Genomic DNA, 13,711 nt, shown 5'->3' with positions numbered 1-13,711 from the left:
GATGTGACTGCACTATTTAAATCACAGGACAGGCCTACAGGGCCCCCAAGGACCATGGCTGAGGACCTCTGTCCTGTACAGCACTGATTTTATTTTTTTAAATGTTATAGGGCTGAAAGAATACTTTTTGGATGCATGTGAATGCCACCAGAGTGGCACGAATCTCTTGCCTGAGCCACGGTGCTGTGTGAGTAAAATAAACTTGGTTGGAAATCCACTGCATTTGCCGTGTTGTTCTTCACCAAGACCATAATTTGAGAATGAACGGAACATAGACACATCCTTAAATGTTTAATGAAAGGGATTCCTTGTTTGACCCCTAAAAATATACAAACTCCTTTAACATGACATTATATTAAGTTATAAAATATTCTGATATGTTTTACATATATTTAGCAGACATCTATATCAGATGTATTAAACACACACACACATTTTCGGAACCGCTTGTCCCATACGGGGTCGCGGGGAACCGGAGCCTAACCCGGCAACTCAGGGCGTAAGGCCGGAGGGGGAGGGGACACACCCAGGACGGGACGCCAGTCCATCGCAAGGCACCCCAAGTGGGACTCAAACCCCAGACCCACCGGAGAGCAGGACTGTGGTTCAACCCACTGCGTCACTGCGCCACCACACCCCCTAGATGTATTAAATGTTATCATTAATAGGGCAACGCCACATTTCTCAAAAGAATGCGCCGGTTCGTCTTGTGGAGCAGCGGAGAGCTACAGCTGAAAAAGCGAGTTCGCGTCTCGAGCTTTCCCTCCGCTGGTCGACGCCCTCAGTCGCTGCTGAACAGAGAGGAGAAGAAGCCTTTTTTCTCGCCCTCCCCTCGAATTCTGAGGGACATGCTGGTGCGGGAGTTCCTGCTCAGGCCCCTGTGCTGCCTCTGCCGCTGCTCCTCCTGCTGCTGGACCTGCTGGCGTATCACCAGCCTCATGTCCTCCTGGGAACGTCAGTCGGAGGCGGCAGCGAACGGCGCGTGAGAAAGACGACCAAAGACAAGCAGCTTGACTTTGAGAGTACGAACGATTAAAAAGAGATTTAAGAGCCGCTCCCCAATCACTGGTACTCTCCAGCGAGACATACGAATAGATGTCACATGCGCACGAGGCGGCGATGTGCACACACCTGCCAGGCGTCCACCTCCTGGGACAGCAACACCTTGTGTTTGATCGTGTTAAGGAGCTGCTGGTTGAGGGAATCGCGCTCCTGGCGTGCCGTGACCAGCTCCGCCTCCAGCGCGCTAGGCAACAACGACAAACAGCACACGAGGAAGTGCCTGGAGCAGATAGCAACCTCTCACCCCCTTTCCCTGTCTTGTACTGCCATTTTCAGGTATCACACCTCTTCTCTCAGAAAAAAATAGACTGTCTACCGTGCATTTTGTCTTGAGGTTAGATGATGTATGTCGGCCCCAGACGGATCCTCACCTGTAGCTGGGCTTTCCTGGCGATTGCCCGAACGGCTGCAGCTCCGCTGTCAAAGCCTGCAGTTCTCTGTCTCTGGACTGCAGCTGTCAGTAAGCCAAACGCAAATATGCTTTATTTTGTATAATCCATAAAACTATGGAACCATCTCAGGATCTCCGTTTTATCTAATACGCTGCGCAATTAAATCGCTTTTTTTACGGACGGAAGCTCTCAAAATGTTGCGTAATGCCTAAATGCACACTCATCCCTCGCTTAACGGAGTTAATTCGTTCTATAAAAGCACCCTGAGTGAACTGAATTACCACTATTTCTTACGGGGAAAAAAAAATTAATTGAAAAACAAAAATGAAAGATTTTAAAACAACAGTAATAATATTTCATTTGTGATATTTGATCAGTTGATGGTTCTGATTGGTTGAGACTGTCAACATGACAGCCAAATGAATTAATTCTTTATACTTTTCTGAAAGGTTCCCACAAGTATTTTTCCATGTTTACATTGTTGACGTTGAGCTGACTGGCCGCTCTGAGCTGACCAATAACCCCGGATTGCGAGGGGGTACCGAGGTTTATATGTAATAGATGTGTGGGTAACCTGTCTTTCGTATTTGTCAGGGTCACGTGTGAACTGAATTAAAAGAACCGCATGATGGGAATGAATGCAATCATAGTGAATTATAAGCCTGTTGCAAAAAGGAAGGAACATGCATAATTGCAAGTGTTTTTCATTATATGCGATCACGTTATGTGATGGAAGGGTGTATATAACATAGCGCCAAAAAACAGATACAGTCCTGAGTGTAGGGTGGGATTTTCAGTGAAACCAAACCTCTTCTTTCAGCTTCTGAATTTCACCCTCTCTGTCTTGCAAGATCTGAGAATGTGCGAGAATGGCCTCTTTTGCCTAAAAAACAAAGAGATTTCATGTATTTAAAAAAAAAAAAAATCACATGGGATTAAGACTAATCCACAAACATGTCACTCATAACACAAAATTAAATTTAGAGCATTATTTCTAAACTTTCTTATCAATATCAAGGAGGCAAGAATAGGTGGAGGGAGAGTTCCTGCTGACAGATACTGTGCATGAGAATGACATTTTACGCTGAACACCGTAAAGCGGAGCGAGCAGGGTGCGGCACGCAGTACCTGTGATTGCTGAATCTCGCACTGCAGGGACAGGGGGAAGCAGGGGGCCTCCACCAAGCTGGCCTCCTCCCCCAGCACCTGCACCCTCTGCTGCAGTGAGTGGTTCAGGGTGCGCAGCTGGAAGACAGAGCTGCGCTCCTGGTCGAGCTGCGGAGGGCCAGACACCGAGCGCCGGTCACTTGGGGCCCCTCGCATTTCTGGTGATGTTTGCTGTGACAGCTGCCAGCTGTTGGCTTAGCCTGTCTGCATCTGTCCTCCTCTGTGTCTCCCTCTGCTGGGCAGGCTGGTTTACAGCGCTGTCACACACTATCTCCCCCTCCTACTTTGTGTGTGGCCCCTCAGGGTCTGCATCTTGGACACACTGGTCTACAGATCTTGCTGCCCACAGCGCCTTCTTCATTCCCAAGCAGCCTGGTACCACTTTTTCTCACCCCTGCTCTATGACGGTTGTGGCCCCCTCCCACTTCTCAAGGCTTACCTCTGCCTCTCTGTCGCTCAGAGTGGTCTGCAGCTCTATCACCTTCTCCCTCAGACCGTCCCTCTCAGACCGCAGCCTGCTGTTGTCCTCCTGCATTAGGCTGAGTCGCTCCTCCAAATTGGTTTTGCGCTCTTGCAGTACCCTGGTCTGTGGATGGTAACAGCAATGGATGGAGGAATGAAGTTAAGGAGAGCCTGTAATGCAGTGGTTAGAACAACTGCTTTTGGACCCAAAAGTTGCAGGTTTGAGCCTCACCTCTGGCTGTAGCACCCTTGAGCAAAGTACTTACCCTCAATTCCTCCACTAAAATTACCCAGCTGTATAAATGGGTAAATAACTGTAAGTTGCTTTGGAGAATAGTGTCAGCTAAATGAATAAATGTAAGTTCAACAAAATGCAACATTAGTTTTGCAAAATTGGCTCTACAGTGAGGTGAACAAGCATCTGCCTCTTTCTAATTCTCTCTGCCGTTGCAGATGTGCACAGCTGGGTTGTGCAACAAGACAATGATCCCTAGAAAGAAGTCTAGATCAGAAGGAAGGGGAAAAAACATTAAAGTCATGGAATAGTCTAGTCCAAGTCCTGACTGAAACCTAACTGAGATGTTGTGACAAGACCTGAAAATAACTGATCATGCTTGAAACACCTACAAACGTTGCTGAGCTAAAGCAATTCTGCATGAAGGAGTGGGCCAGGGTTTTTCTACAGCGATGCGAGACCCTGGTCAACAGCTACAGGAAGCGTTTAGTTGCAGTCATCACAGCTAAAGGTGACACAAGTAGGTACTGAGTGCGGAAGGAAAATAACTTTTTCACATCTATGATTTCATAATCTTTCACACCAAGGAAATGAGATAAAAACAATACTGGTGTCATTTTTTCCTCTCTCATGGTCCATTCATGTACTGCTACACTTGACAAGAATATCTGATTGAATTCAGTGGCAAAAACCTTCAAGAGCAGAAAAAAACTGATGACAAATTCTGTTTCACATCATTTTACCTATTATTTATATATGTGACTTGAACTTTCCTGGTTTGTTCTTGAGGGTTGAAATAACACATATAGGTGTTTTTACATTTATTTATTTAGCATAAGGGGTCCTGCTTTAATAAGAAGGGATTTTAACTAACAGTTCTAAACTAAAACATAAAGGAAGGAAAACAATTTTGAGTCCTTTTGCAAAAAAACATCAAGTAGCAGGCATAATAATGATGATACAGGTGGTCCCTGATTTACGATGGTTCAACTTGTGATTTTTTTGAATTTACAATGGTGAGCTGGCAATAGACATTCAGTACATTACATTAATTTATTTAGGCAGGCACTTTTCTCCAAAGCAACTTCCAATGAACTCTATGCAGTGTTACCAATCCACACACCTTATTCACCAAGGTTATTTACACTGCTAGATACACTACTTACACTGGGTCACTCATCCATACATCAGTGGAGCACACTCTCTCTGTGTTACTCAGACACTGCAGGGGAAGCTGAACATTATGTCTTTGGACTGTGGAAGGAAACCAGAGCACCTGGAGGAAACCCACACAGACATGGGGAGAACATGCAAACGCCACACAGACTGAGCAGGGATCAAACCCACATCCTCTCACACCACCCAGGCTCTCTGAGACAGCAGCGCTACTTGCTGTGCCACCGTTTTTGTGTCATGGTGTGTCTAGAAACAGCAGATTACCTCGGCCTGCAAGCTTTCCAGCCTGGCAGAGCTGATGGAGTGGCTGAGGCTCCCATCTTCCATCTCCTCCCTCAGTGAGCGGAGCTCTGAGCGCAGGCTGTGCTCCACAGACACTGCCTGGGTGTCAAGGGAAAGAAGGAGTGAAGGAGAAACAGGGATAAAGAGGGGGCAGAGGCAAATGCGGAGGAAGTTACAAAAGCAGCCATAAGAGAGAGGACAATAGAGGAGGGTATAGAGGAAATGATGCACCAGGGGTGGATAGAGTCGGTCTATGCAGCAGTTGTGGGGTGTATCATTCTACCATTCTGCATCACATTCTACGTTGGAGGGACAGATGCAAGCTAAGATGGCATTTATTAAGAAGGGTGTCTCGTTTTTTTTAGGCATTTAGCTGACACCGTTATCCAAAGACAACTTTACATTGCCAGCAGTTGAGTGATTTTGAACAAGTGGAATGAAGCAATAGCGTAGAATGTGCCTTCATCAACGATGTGACAAAAGTACAACAGTTCCTCTCCTGCATAGGTGTTACAAGGCAGGAGGACAAGGGGGACATGTCCTCGCTAATGTTTGTCTAATTTGTCCGCCCGGTATTTTGTCCATTTATTCACTTTTTTAAATCATTCGGCTTTCTTTACGGTTGTGTATAAAAGGCATACTGACATATATTTTGTATTGCAGTGAGCTTTTATTTTTCAATGTAGCTTTTTAGATAATAGTTTCATTGAGCGTTTCGCAGCCAGAGTGCATGTTGAGGATCTCAAGGTACTGCTCTCAAGCGGATTTAAATGTCTGAAGCGTGACTGAAAGAGAGCAGAACATCAGAGCCCCAGACGGATCACGGATCACCTCAGCCAGCTGCTCCACCAGCCGCTGGTTGTGGCTGGAAAGCTGCGTGAGCTGCTCGTTCTCCTCCCGCCGGCGGTCTCGGCCCTGGCTGAGCCGCCGGTCCAGCTGCTCTTGGAGTGCGGCAACGTCTGCTTGGAGCTCGGCATCCCGCTGGCTTGCCTCTAGCTCTTGGACCTCGAGCCTCCGCTGGAGCACGTGCTTCTCCTGCTGTAGAGCCTGCCCCACACACACACACACACACACACACACACACACACCCATAACAACGTTATCTACTACTGGCCTTATTTATGTTGCTGGCAGACTCACCCTGCTTAAAATTTCCCATAATGCAGATGGTGTTCGGGGGTGCGGTGGTGCAGTGGGTTGGACCAGGTCCTGCTCTCTGGTGGGTCTGGGGTTCAAGTCCCGCTTGCGGTGCCTTGCAATGGACTGGCGTCCCGTCCTGGATGTGTCCCCTCCCCCTCCAGCCTTACGCCCTGTGTTGCCGGGTTAGGCTCCGGCTCCTCGCAACCCCGTGTGGGACAAGCGGTTCAGATGGTGTGTATTTGTGTGTGTGTGTGTGTGTGTGTGTGTGTGTGTGTGTGTGTGTGTGTGTGTAGATGGTGTCATTTATTACCGCAGCTGGATTTTTTGCAGGATACTGACGATAAACAACTTTAGAGCAATATAGAAATCCTAACAGGGGCTACAGCAGGCAGCGCACTTTGTTTTACTGGCTGCTGTAGTATATTCTGTTATTCTCAGACTGGGAGAACTTGCATCGGCCAACAAGGGATTTCGGAGATATGTAGGGAAATTATACAAGTGGGTGGTTTTTGCATTTAGGCAACCTCTTGTTGAAGCTACAAGATTAACACATTTACATTTACATTTATTCATTTAGCAGACGCTTTTGTCCAAAGTGACGTACATCTCAGAAAAAGTACAATTTATGCATTACATTGAGAGAAGGAGCCATAGCTGCAGACATGAAAGTCTCAAGCAAACCTAGTTCATTCCGCTTGCTGCACCGATGTTCATCGTTCAGTTAGATGCATGAGACACAGGATAGACAAATCCCGATACCCTCCCACCAATTTTTTATTTTTTTTTTAAATATTATAAGATACAACACCCGGTTGCGCTGTAGGTGCGTCTGAACACCAAGATGCTCTTGTTTCCTCTGCTGAGCTCCAGGCCAGCAGCCTCACTGAGGCAGCTTTGGGACTCTTCAGGATTGCCTCACCTCGATCTCTCTGTCCCGCTGCTCCAGCTGGGCTCCTAGCTCCTCGTTCTTCTCCAGCAGCGCCTGGCCCAGCTCTGCAGCCAGGATCAGGTCTCTCTCCAGTAACATGGAACTGCTGTCTGCCCCAGGAGAGCCTGGCGCATCAGGATCGAGCTCGGGCTGGGGTTTGCCGATAGCCTCGAGCCTGTGAATAGACTCAGGAAGGATCAGGGAACCCCTCTTCTGTGATGATGAAGAGAAGGGGAAGAAGGTGTCCTCTAGGCTGAGGGATGGGAGTTTGTCTTTCCTGGAGGAAATCATCTGTTCACAATCCACTTGGAGGATTAACAATGCCCTGTCAGACTGCAGATGTGACTCGTGGACGAGTGCAGACTGTACCCTCTCATCCCACAGGTGAGCAGTCCTGCTTAAGATCTGGACACCCCACCACTGATCCTCAGGTCAACACTCTTCTCTGTTTCGCAGTCCCGTTCTGGACCCAGCTCTGAGTAGCAGGAAAGATGGTTGGATTCCGGTTGCTCTGAAAGCTGGTTGTCCCTGTTCCTGGTGGTGATAACTGCAGTCGTGATCAAGGTCTCACGCTGTTTGTGAGGAACGCAGACCTTTAATGCCCCATTCTTCCTGTAAGAGAGAGAACCCATCAGCCATTTCCCGAAGACACAACAGGTTTGCAGTTCCCATAAACCAAGGCGTCTTGTTCACCTTCCTGCTCATTAACCACCTTGAGGGCATAACCAAAGGTTGAAATATCTATTAAAAGCATATGCGTAAAGTCCCGTTACATGTGCAAATAAATATGTCAACCAGCTCGCTTAAACCCAGTTTCTGGGTACAAATCGTACAAAACAAAGGCAGGAGTAAGGTTATCTGATATGGCCAGTTTCTATGTTGCTTTTGTACTTTTCTCAAACAGGTGACCAAAATAGCAGACAGGTTAAAGTTCCTCGCATTCCAGAAACCGCTCGGCTCTCCTGATTGGTCCGCGCCTCCTCCTCGCAGGGTCTGCCAGACAGGTTTTTGGGAACCCGAGCGTCACCGAGGCGTTAAACTGTCACAGAACAGTCTCAGATCGACTGTCCGCACAGCATTCAATGTCAAAACGCATGTAAGGCAGAGCGACGTGTCGTTCGCCATAGACCACGAAGCCTTGAATTTCGAGTACGTATGGAACGTGCTGTGCTCATTAATACTGCGTTATTACTAGTATGTCTGAGTCGATCCACGGCCAGTGGCTTGTCACCTGTCCTCAGGAAACAGAGCACGGCTAAGTGGTTTGCGAGGGACAGTTGGACGTTTTGCATAACATGTCACCGCACACCGCTGTTCTCCAGCGCCTACGTCGGAAACGTCAGCACAGCTTATGAACTCAACAACCGCCTTCCGCCAAGCCTCGCACCTGTCAGCAGCAACCTTCACGTTGTCGACAGCGCTTCTATGCACAGACCATTATCGATTAATAAGTGTAATAACAAGATGTTATAGAATAACAAAATGTTTCACTGACTTTTACAGCCTGTCACCTTGCTCTGTAATTTCATGGATGGGCTCTATCATCGGTGTGTCTCTCCCTACCTGGGAACGGCTCAGGTAGCTCCAGTACGTGGCGTGACGCTGAAATTCTGCCGTTACCTGCTCGGCGTTGCTGTTCCCAGCCCTGTTGCCCAAGCCGCCGCCCTGCAGGGGTGGGAATTCTCTTTCCTCAGAAAACACCTGAGAGGGGGAGGTAAAGCCGTAGAGCCCGGCTGACTCACTCAGGTACGCCCGTTTCGGTGGCGAGCGCCAGGCGTTGCGGGTTGCTCCGCCTCGGCAGATAGAGGTGTGTCCACGCGTGCAGGGATACTGGCACTGGGTGGTCCGGATACCTGGGGGGAGTTGTTTTACATTCAAGACACTCCCACTGGTGAGCTCCTCACTGCCACCTAGAGGCTGAAGATGGGAAGTACAGCAAAAAAAAGTGTCAACAACCTAGTGAAGCTGCAAGCTGGTGGAGTTCTCAGTGGCGTGAAGATCTTGTGTAATATTCTAGAAAGGAGCATAGTGCAGGATCTGCTCCGACCACAGTAAACACACTGCAGTTGAGTGCGCATGAAAAATATTTCAATGATTTCTAATGCACTCATTCACACACCCACACACTTTCTGAACTGCTTGTCCCATACGGGATTCCAGGGAGTTGGAGCCTCACCCGGCAACTGAGGGCATAAGGCTGGAGGGGAGGGGACACACCCAGGATGGGATGCCAGTCTGTCTAAAGGCACCACAAGCAGGACTTGAACCCCAGACCCACCGGAAAGCAGGACCCAGTCCAACCCACTGTGCCACTGTGCCACCACCCTCCACTTGCAATCATTCAGTAAATGCTATTTTGATGATATCATCTCATATTATGCATATTAAAGTCCAGAAGAGTAAAGTCTTAGCGGCTGCAATTTATTTGTATTTATACGAGTGTTCTGGCCAGTTTCATGTCCATATTTCATTGGGTGGATTATTATGGGATTTCCCTTTTCACAGGAGTTTACTTGAGGAGTATAAACAAGTTATGGAAAGAGTTTGGATTAATGTGAAAACACCTTTTTCCAGCATTCCCCAAAGTGGAGAGACCTGTGAGCCAGCAGTCCGAAATGCTGTACACAGAGGTGCATGTGTTCTAGATGGGTCAGATGGGGTCAGTGCAGCGGGGGGAGAGGTGGGCTAATCCACACTAACAGGTCTGTTAGGCTCCCCCCCCCCCCCCTTGCACTCCTGCTTCCTGCTTTCCATACGTTGTGTTTTCTTCTGGTTGCAGCTCAAGGGTTTCGTGGCTCCAGGCTCACGGTGGCACCGCCAGCTCCCTCCTGTTCCGGAGCCCCTCAGGGCGACTGGTATGTGAGTTGAGGTCCTGCCAGCGGAAGGAACAGCGCAGAGTGAAACACAAGACTGCTTGTATTGGACCACTTCCCAGCCCATTCAAACAGTCTCCTGTTCTGCCATTGACACAAACGCAGCACGAGAGCGAGTCAAACCCAGTTGTTTCGTTCTGCAACATGAATGCGGTCGACAGGGGATCGGGACCCAGCAGCTGGGAGGGCAGGGAGGGCGGTGCTCTGGGAGGAGGTAGAGGCTCCTCTGGACCGGTCAGTATCTGGGCTCCCAGTCCCCTAAGCTCTCCACAGCAGACTGGCTGATTGCGATCCTGACGATGGCACCCCGAGGCCCCTGGTGCGAACTGCTGGTCCTGCTGTGCTGCCTGCCACCCCTGGCGATCCACGCCGGGCGACAGATGCCCAAGCTCTCCGACAAGAAGCTGTGTGCCGATTCCGAATGCAGCCGTGAGTAGAACCGCTGGCTGTTCCTGCGGAGCCAGCTTGTCGTGGGGCAAATTGTGCTTTTACGCTGTTATATAGTCCAGGTATCACTGTCAGATGCAGGTCTCCAACACCTAGGCGTTGCACCGCTGGTCTGTCACTGGTGTGTGTTCTAGATTACTGCAGCTCACTTCATCTGAAAACCTGGAGATCTGCTAGTTAGTGGGCAGTTGCCAGCGACACCCTGTAGAATCACGTGCTCGAGTTCGAGGACGCGCGTGTCGCGCTGCTGGCACGCAGCTCCACGTGTGTGCCTCTCCCGCGCCCAGATCCCATCCTCATCGCACGCGCCCTGGAGGACTTCTACCCGCAGGACTGCCGCTTCATCCCGATCCGACAGGGGCAGCTCGTCTACGTGTACGCCATGCTCAAGGACCGGGGCAACCTGTTCTGGGCAGGCAGCGTGAGTGTCCCCCCCCCCGGGAGGGTGAAAGAGGGCTCAGTCACAGGGTGGGGGGCATCATCATAACCAACAACTCTGATATGTTATGTGCGCATGTGTATCTAATGCATTATAGCAGTCTGGGAAATCACTGCTTCGGCGCTTGGAAACGGCGTACCTGTGTGGAAAAGTACAATCATAAATAAAAACTGATTGATTGATTGATTGATTGATTGATTGATCGAATCTTTATCTGACAACCTCTCGCTTGGTTTCTGAGAAACTGACGTCTGCAGGAGACCGAGGTGCAAACTGTTCTTGACCGCAGGTTCAGGGCTCCTACTACAGCGAGCAGGAGGCCCGACTGGGACACTTCCCCAGCAGCGTGGTGCAGGAGACACACGCGTTGATGCCGGCGGCGGTGGAGGTGGAAACTGATGTAGGTGTCGCCGGGCAGCGGAGCAAAGGCATCACGTACTGTCTGTCATCATGTTCTATGAGATGTGCGTCGCTTTTTGTAGAAAAGCATCTCCTAAGTTAATGTATGTACTGGGAGAGGGAACATTAAGGCTTCATCACTGGGGACAGGCCCCAAACTGCAACTCTAGGGACTGTCATCGTAAGGGTCTCTGGAGCCTCCACATCTCATACTGGAATTCTGGTGTTGGTATTTCGGAACAAAATCTGGTTCTTACCACAGAAGTGTCTTATAAACAAGATCGAAGAGGTATCGTTTAAGCTGATTCTCAGAATTTGTAACACAAAATTTCCTCGAGGCTAAATATTAAGAATCGCAAAGAAATATTGTCCGGGGGGGGGGGCGGTTTGGCTTCCTCGATTGCCGTAAGGAGGCAAACAAACAATTCTACTCAAATTAATTTTGCCATGAACCAAATTTCATTTCCACAGATGCAAATGAACTAGCAGGAAACCAGACTTTCATTGCACTCCCAAATAAAATCAGACAGTACATTATTACTATCCGAGGCTCTACTAATGAAAAGCAATTAAAACTGTAACACTTTGTAAATCCTTCAGTGTTTTCATCAGAAATGTAGTCAGTAATTGTATTCCCTTTATGTTTATTATTGTTCTCTTTGTTTTTGTTATTTGTACTGTTGGGTGTTGCGAAATCTGAAAAGTAAGAATCTCTACAGTGCGCCGTATATATGAACGTGTATTGTATATAATAAGTTGCGTTTTCGTTTTTCTTCTAGAAATGGGACTTTTACTGCTATTAAGTGAATTCGACGTCGATTCAGATGAGGAACGGAGGACAGCGGAGGCAGCCTGCAGGATTGACGATTGATGGAGTTGCTTTTTTTATACTTTATAGTCTTGCATGATGTTATCGCTCCTCTTGGCTGGAATATGTATGCAGTATTAACCGCACAATATCCACGCATTATTATTATATAATATTATTTTTTTAATTATTTTTATTTCATTTTATTATTATTATGATTATTATTATTATGATTATTATTATTATTATTAATTTAAGGCGTTTCATATTCACATTTCACTGCTTAACCAGCCTTCCATAGGGAACTATACCGTGCGCAGTGTTAGTGCCTGTAACTGCGGTACCATTTATATATTTCAAAAATTTAATAAAGAAATACTGCCGCGTCAGTCAGTCTCCTGTTTCTCATGAAGCTCACGAACAGTCCAGAAGAGAGCAGCGCGTTTGCATTCTGCCTGATTATTTGAAGACATTGACGACATTATGCGAAGGTTAATGTTAGTCCGAGTTCGACCCCCCAGACTACTGATGGGCATGTCGTGCGGATGCGAAGAGGACGTTTTAAGATCCTCGGGTTTTGCGGAGCGGCTGCAGCGTCCGCAAAATGGCGCCGTATCCATGACAACGCCGCGTCAACAGTTGAATGACACTTCCCACTTTCACGCGCCCCACGGTGCATGACTGATGATTACAAGGTACACTGTTGGTGTTTCTATAATATTAGCATTCATAACTGTCAGGTCACTTGAGTCGAATGAATTTCAATTAAGCGAACGATTGTTCTGTAAATATTCTCTAATTAAATATTCCTTTAATTAATTTAGAATTCTTCGTAGCTGGAGGAGATCTGCCGAGCATCGAAAATCAAACCGAAAAATATTTCCAATTATTCTGACAAGTCAGTGCCGTGAATTCCGACTGTTGATGTTTTCTAAGGTGTTCCGGTGGTGTTGGTGCGGCGTTTTCTTTGACTGCTCAGATGAAGAAGAACTACATGCTGCAAGGAGAGGGCTGCAGGGCCGACGATCAGGGTCACAAGCTGGGCCAGGTCGGCTGTGCTACAGTAACATACTCTCCCTCGACACTTATTGGAAACTGGTTCGAGGAGCGTTTCGACACCCACCCTTCAGCTCAGCGGCGCCCCCTGCCGTCTCAGGCGAGCTTTCGCACCCGAATCCGAAGGCGTTCCTCTTCTGCATTTACGTTTATTTATTTAGCAGACACTTTTCTCCAAAGCTATTTCCAACAAACACTATGTAGTGTTACCAGTCCATACCTTATTCACCAAGGTGACTTACACTGCTAGATACCATACTTATACTATGTCACTCATCCATACATCAGTGGAACACACGCTCTCTGTCACTCACACACTATGGGTGAACCTGAACAGAATGTTTTTGGACTGTGGGAGGAAACCAGAGCACCCAGAGGAAACCCACACAGACTTGGGGAGAACACGCAGGCTCCGCACAGACCGAGTGGGGATCGAACCCACGTTCTCTCGCACCACCCAGGCACTGTGAGACAACACACATCTCCAAACTGAGCGTTTGTTTGGGTGACTCTAGCACATGAGCGTAACAGCTGGGCTGGACGGAGGATGCGTCTCCCTAATGTTCAGACGAACCTCATCTGTCGCTTTGTGGTAGTGATTCGTGTCTCGTTTTGGTTCCACCCAATTTCTGACAAGATGTTACTCCACTGTGTTGACATGATGTAACTACCACCTATCATATAATGTGATTATTTGCACTTTTGTCTGATCATCAAATCTTTCTTGAACTACAAGTGCACATATTTACACACGTGAATTCAATCTTGAGAATTTGGAAGAAAAAAAAACCTGGGTCGGCTCTTGGGACACTTGCAGGTCTTAATGCTTGTCTTGCCAGATGGGA

The 13,711-nt window shown here is 47.9% G+C and overlaps 2 protein-coding genes across 4 annotated transcripts; one reads left to right on the top strand and one right to left on the bottom strand.

Moving 5' to 3' along the window:
* Positions 1–591: 591 nt before the first annotated feature.
* bicdl2 (BICD family like cargo adaptor 2) lies at positions 592–8,574 on the bottom strand. Of its 3 annotated transcripts, none has more exons than XM_018755171.2 (10): positions 8,408–8,574; positions 6,836–7,456; positions 5,608–5,823; positions 4,759–4,875; positions 3,061–3,207; positions 2,583–2,729; positions 2,263–2,337; positions 1,434–1,516; positions 1,132–1,246; positions 592–946 (listed from the first exon to the last, which is right to left on the bottom strand). In XM_018755171.2, the coding sequence occupies exons 2-10, from the start codon at positions 7,133–7,135 to the stop codon at positions 782–784; spliced, it is 1,365 nt and encodes a 454-aa protein (XP_018610687.1). In that variant the 5' UTR covers positions 7,136–7,456; positions 8,408–8,574; the 3' UTR covers positions 592–781. The 3 variants fall into 3 exon arrangements, with proteins under 3 accessions (XP_018610687.1, XP_018610689.1, XP_018610688.1); XM_018755173.2 differs by having other exon boundaries at positions 8,465–8,574; XM_018755172.2 differs by lacking the exon at positions 8,408–8,574 and adding an exon at positions 8,340–8,359.
* A 1,375-nt stretch (positions 8,575–9,949) lies between these two features.
* mia (MIA SH3 domain containing) lies at positions 9,950–11,873 on the top strand. The gene is made up of 4 exons (XM_018755231.2): positions 9,950–10,146; positions 10,452–10,585; positions 10,893–11,003; positions 11,782–11,873. Exons 1-4 carry the CDS (start codon positions 10,017–10,019, stop codon positions 11,803–11,805), a joined length of 399 nt encoding a protein of 132 aa, XP_018610747.1. The 5' UTR covers positions 9,950–10,016; the 3' UTR covers positions 11,806–11,873.
* Positions 11,874–13,711: the final 1,838 nt, after the last annotated feature.

This window comes from Scleropages formosus, chromosome 4 (assembly GCF_900964775.1).
Source record: "Scleropages formosus chromosome 4, fSclFor1.1, whole genome shotgun sequence".
Taxonomy (NCBI): Eukaryota; Metazoa; Chordata; class Actinopteri; order Osteoglossiformes; family Osteoglossidae; genus Scleropages; species Scleropages formosus.
Note: the sequence above shows the minus strand (reverse complement) of the source record. Positions and strands in the feature narration are given on the sequence as shown.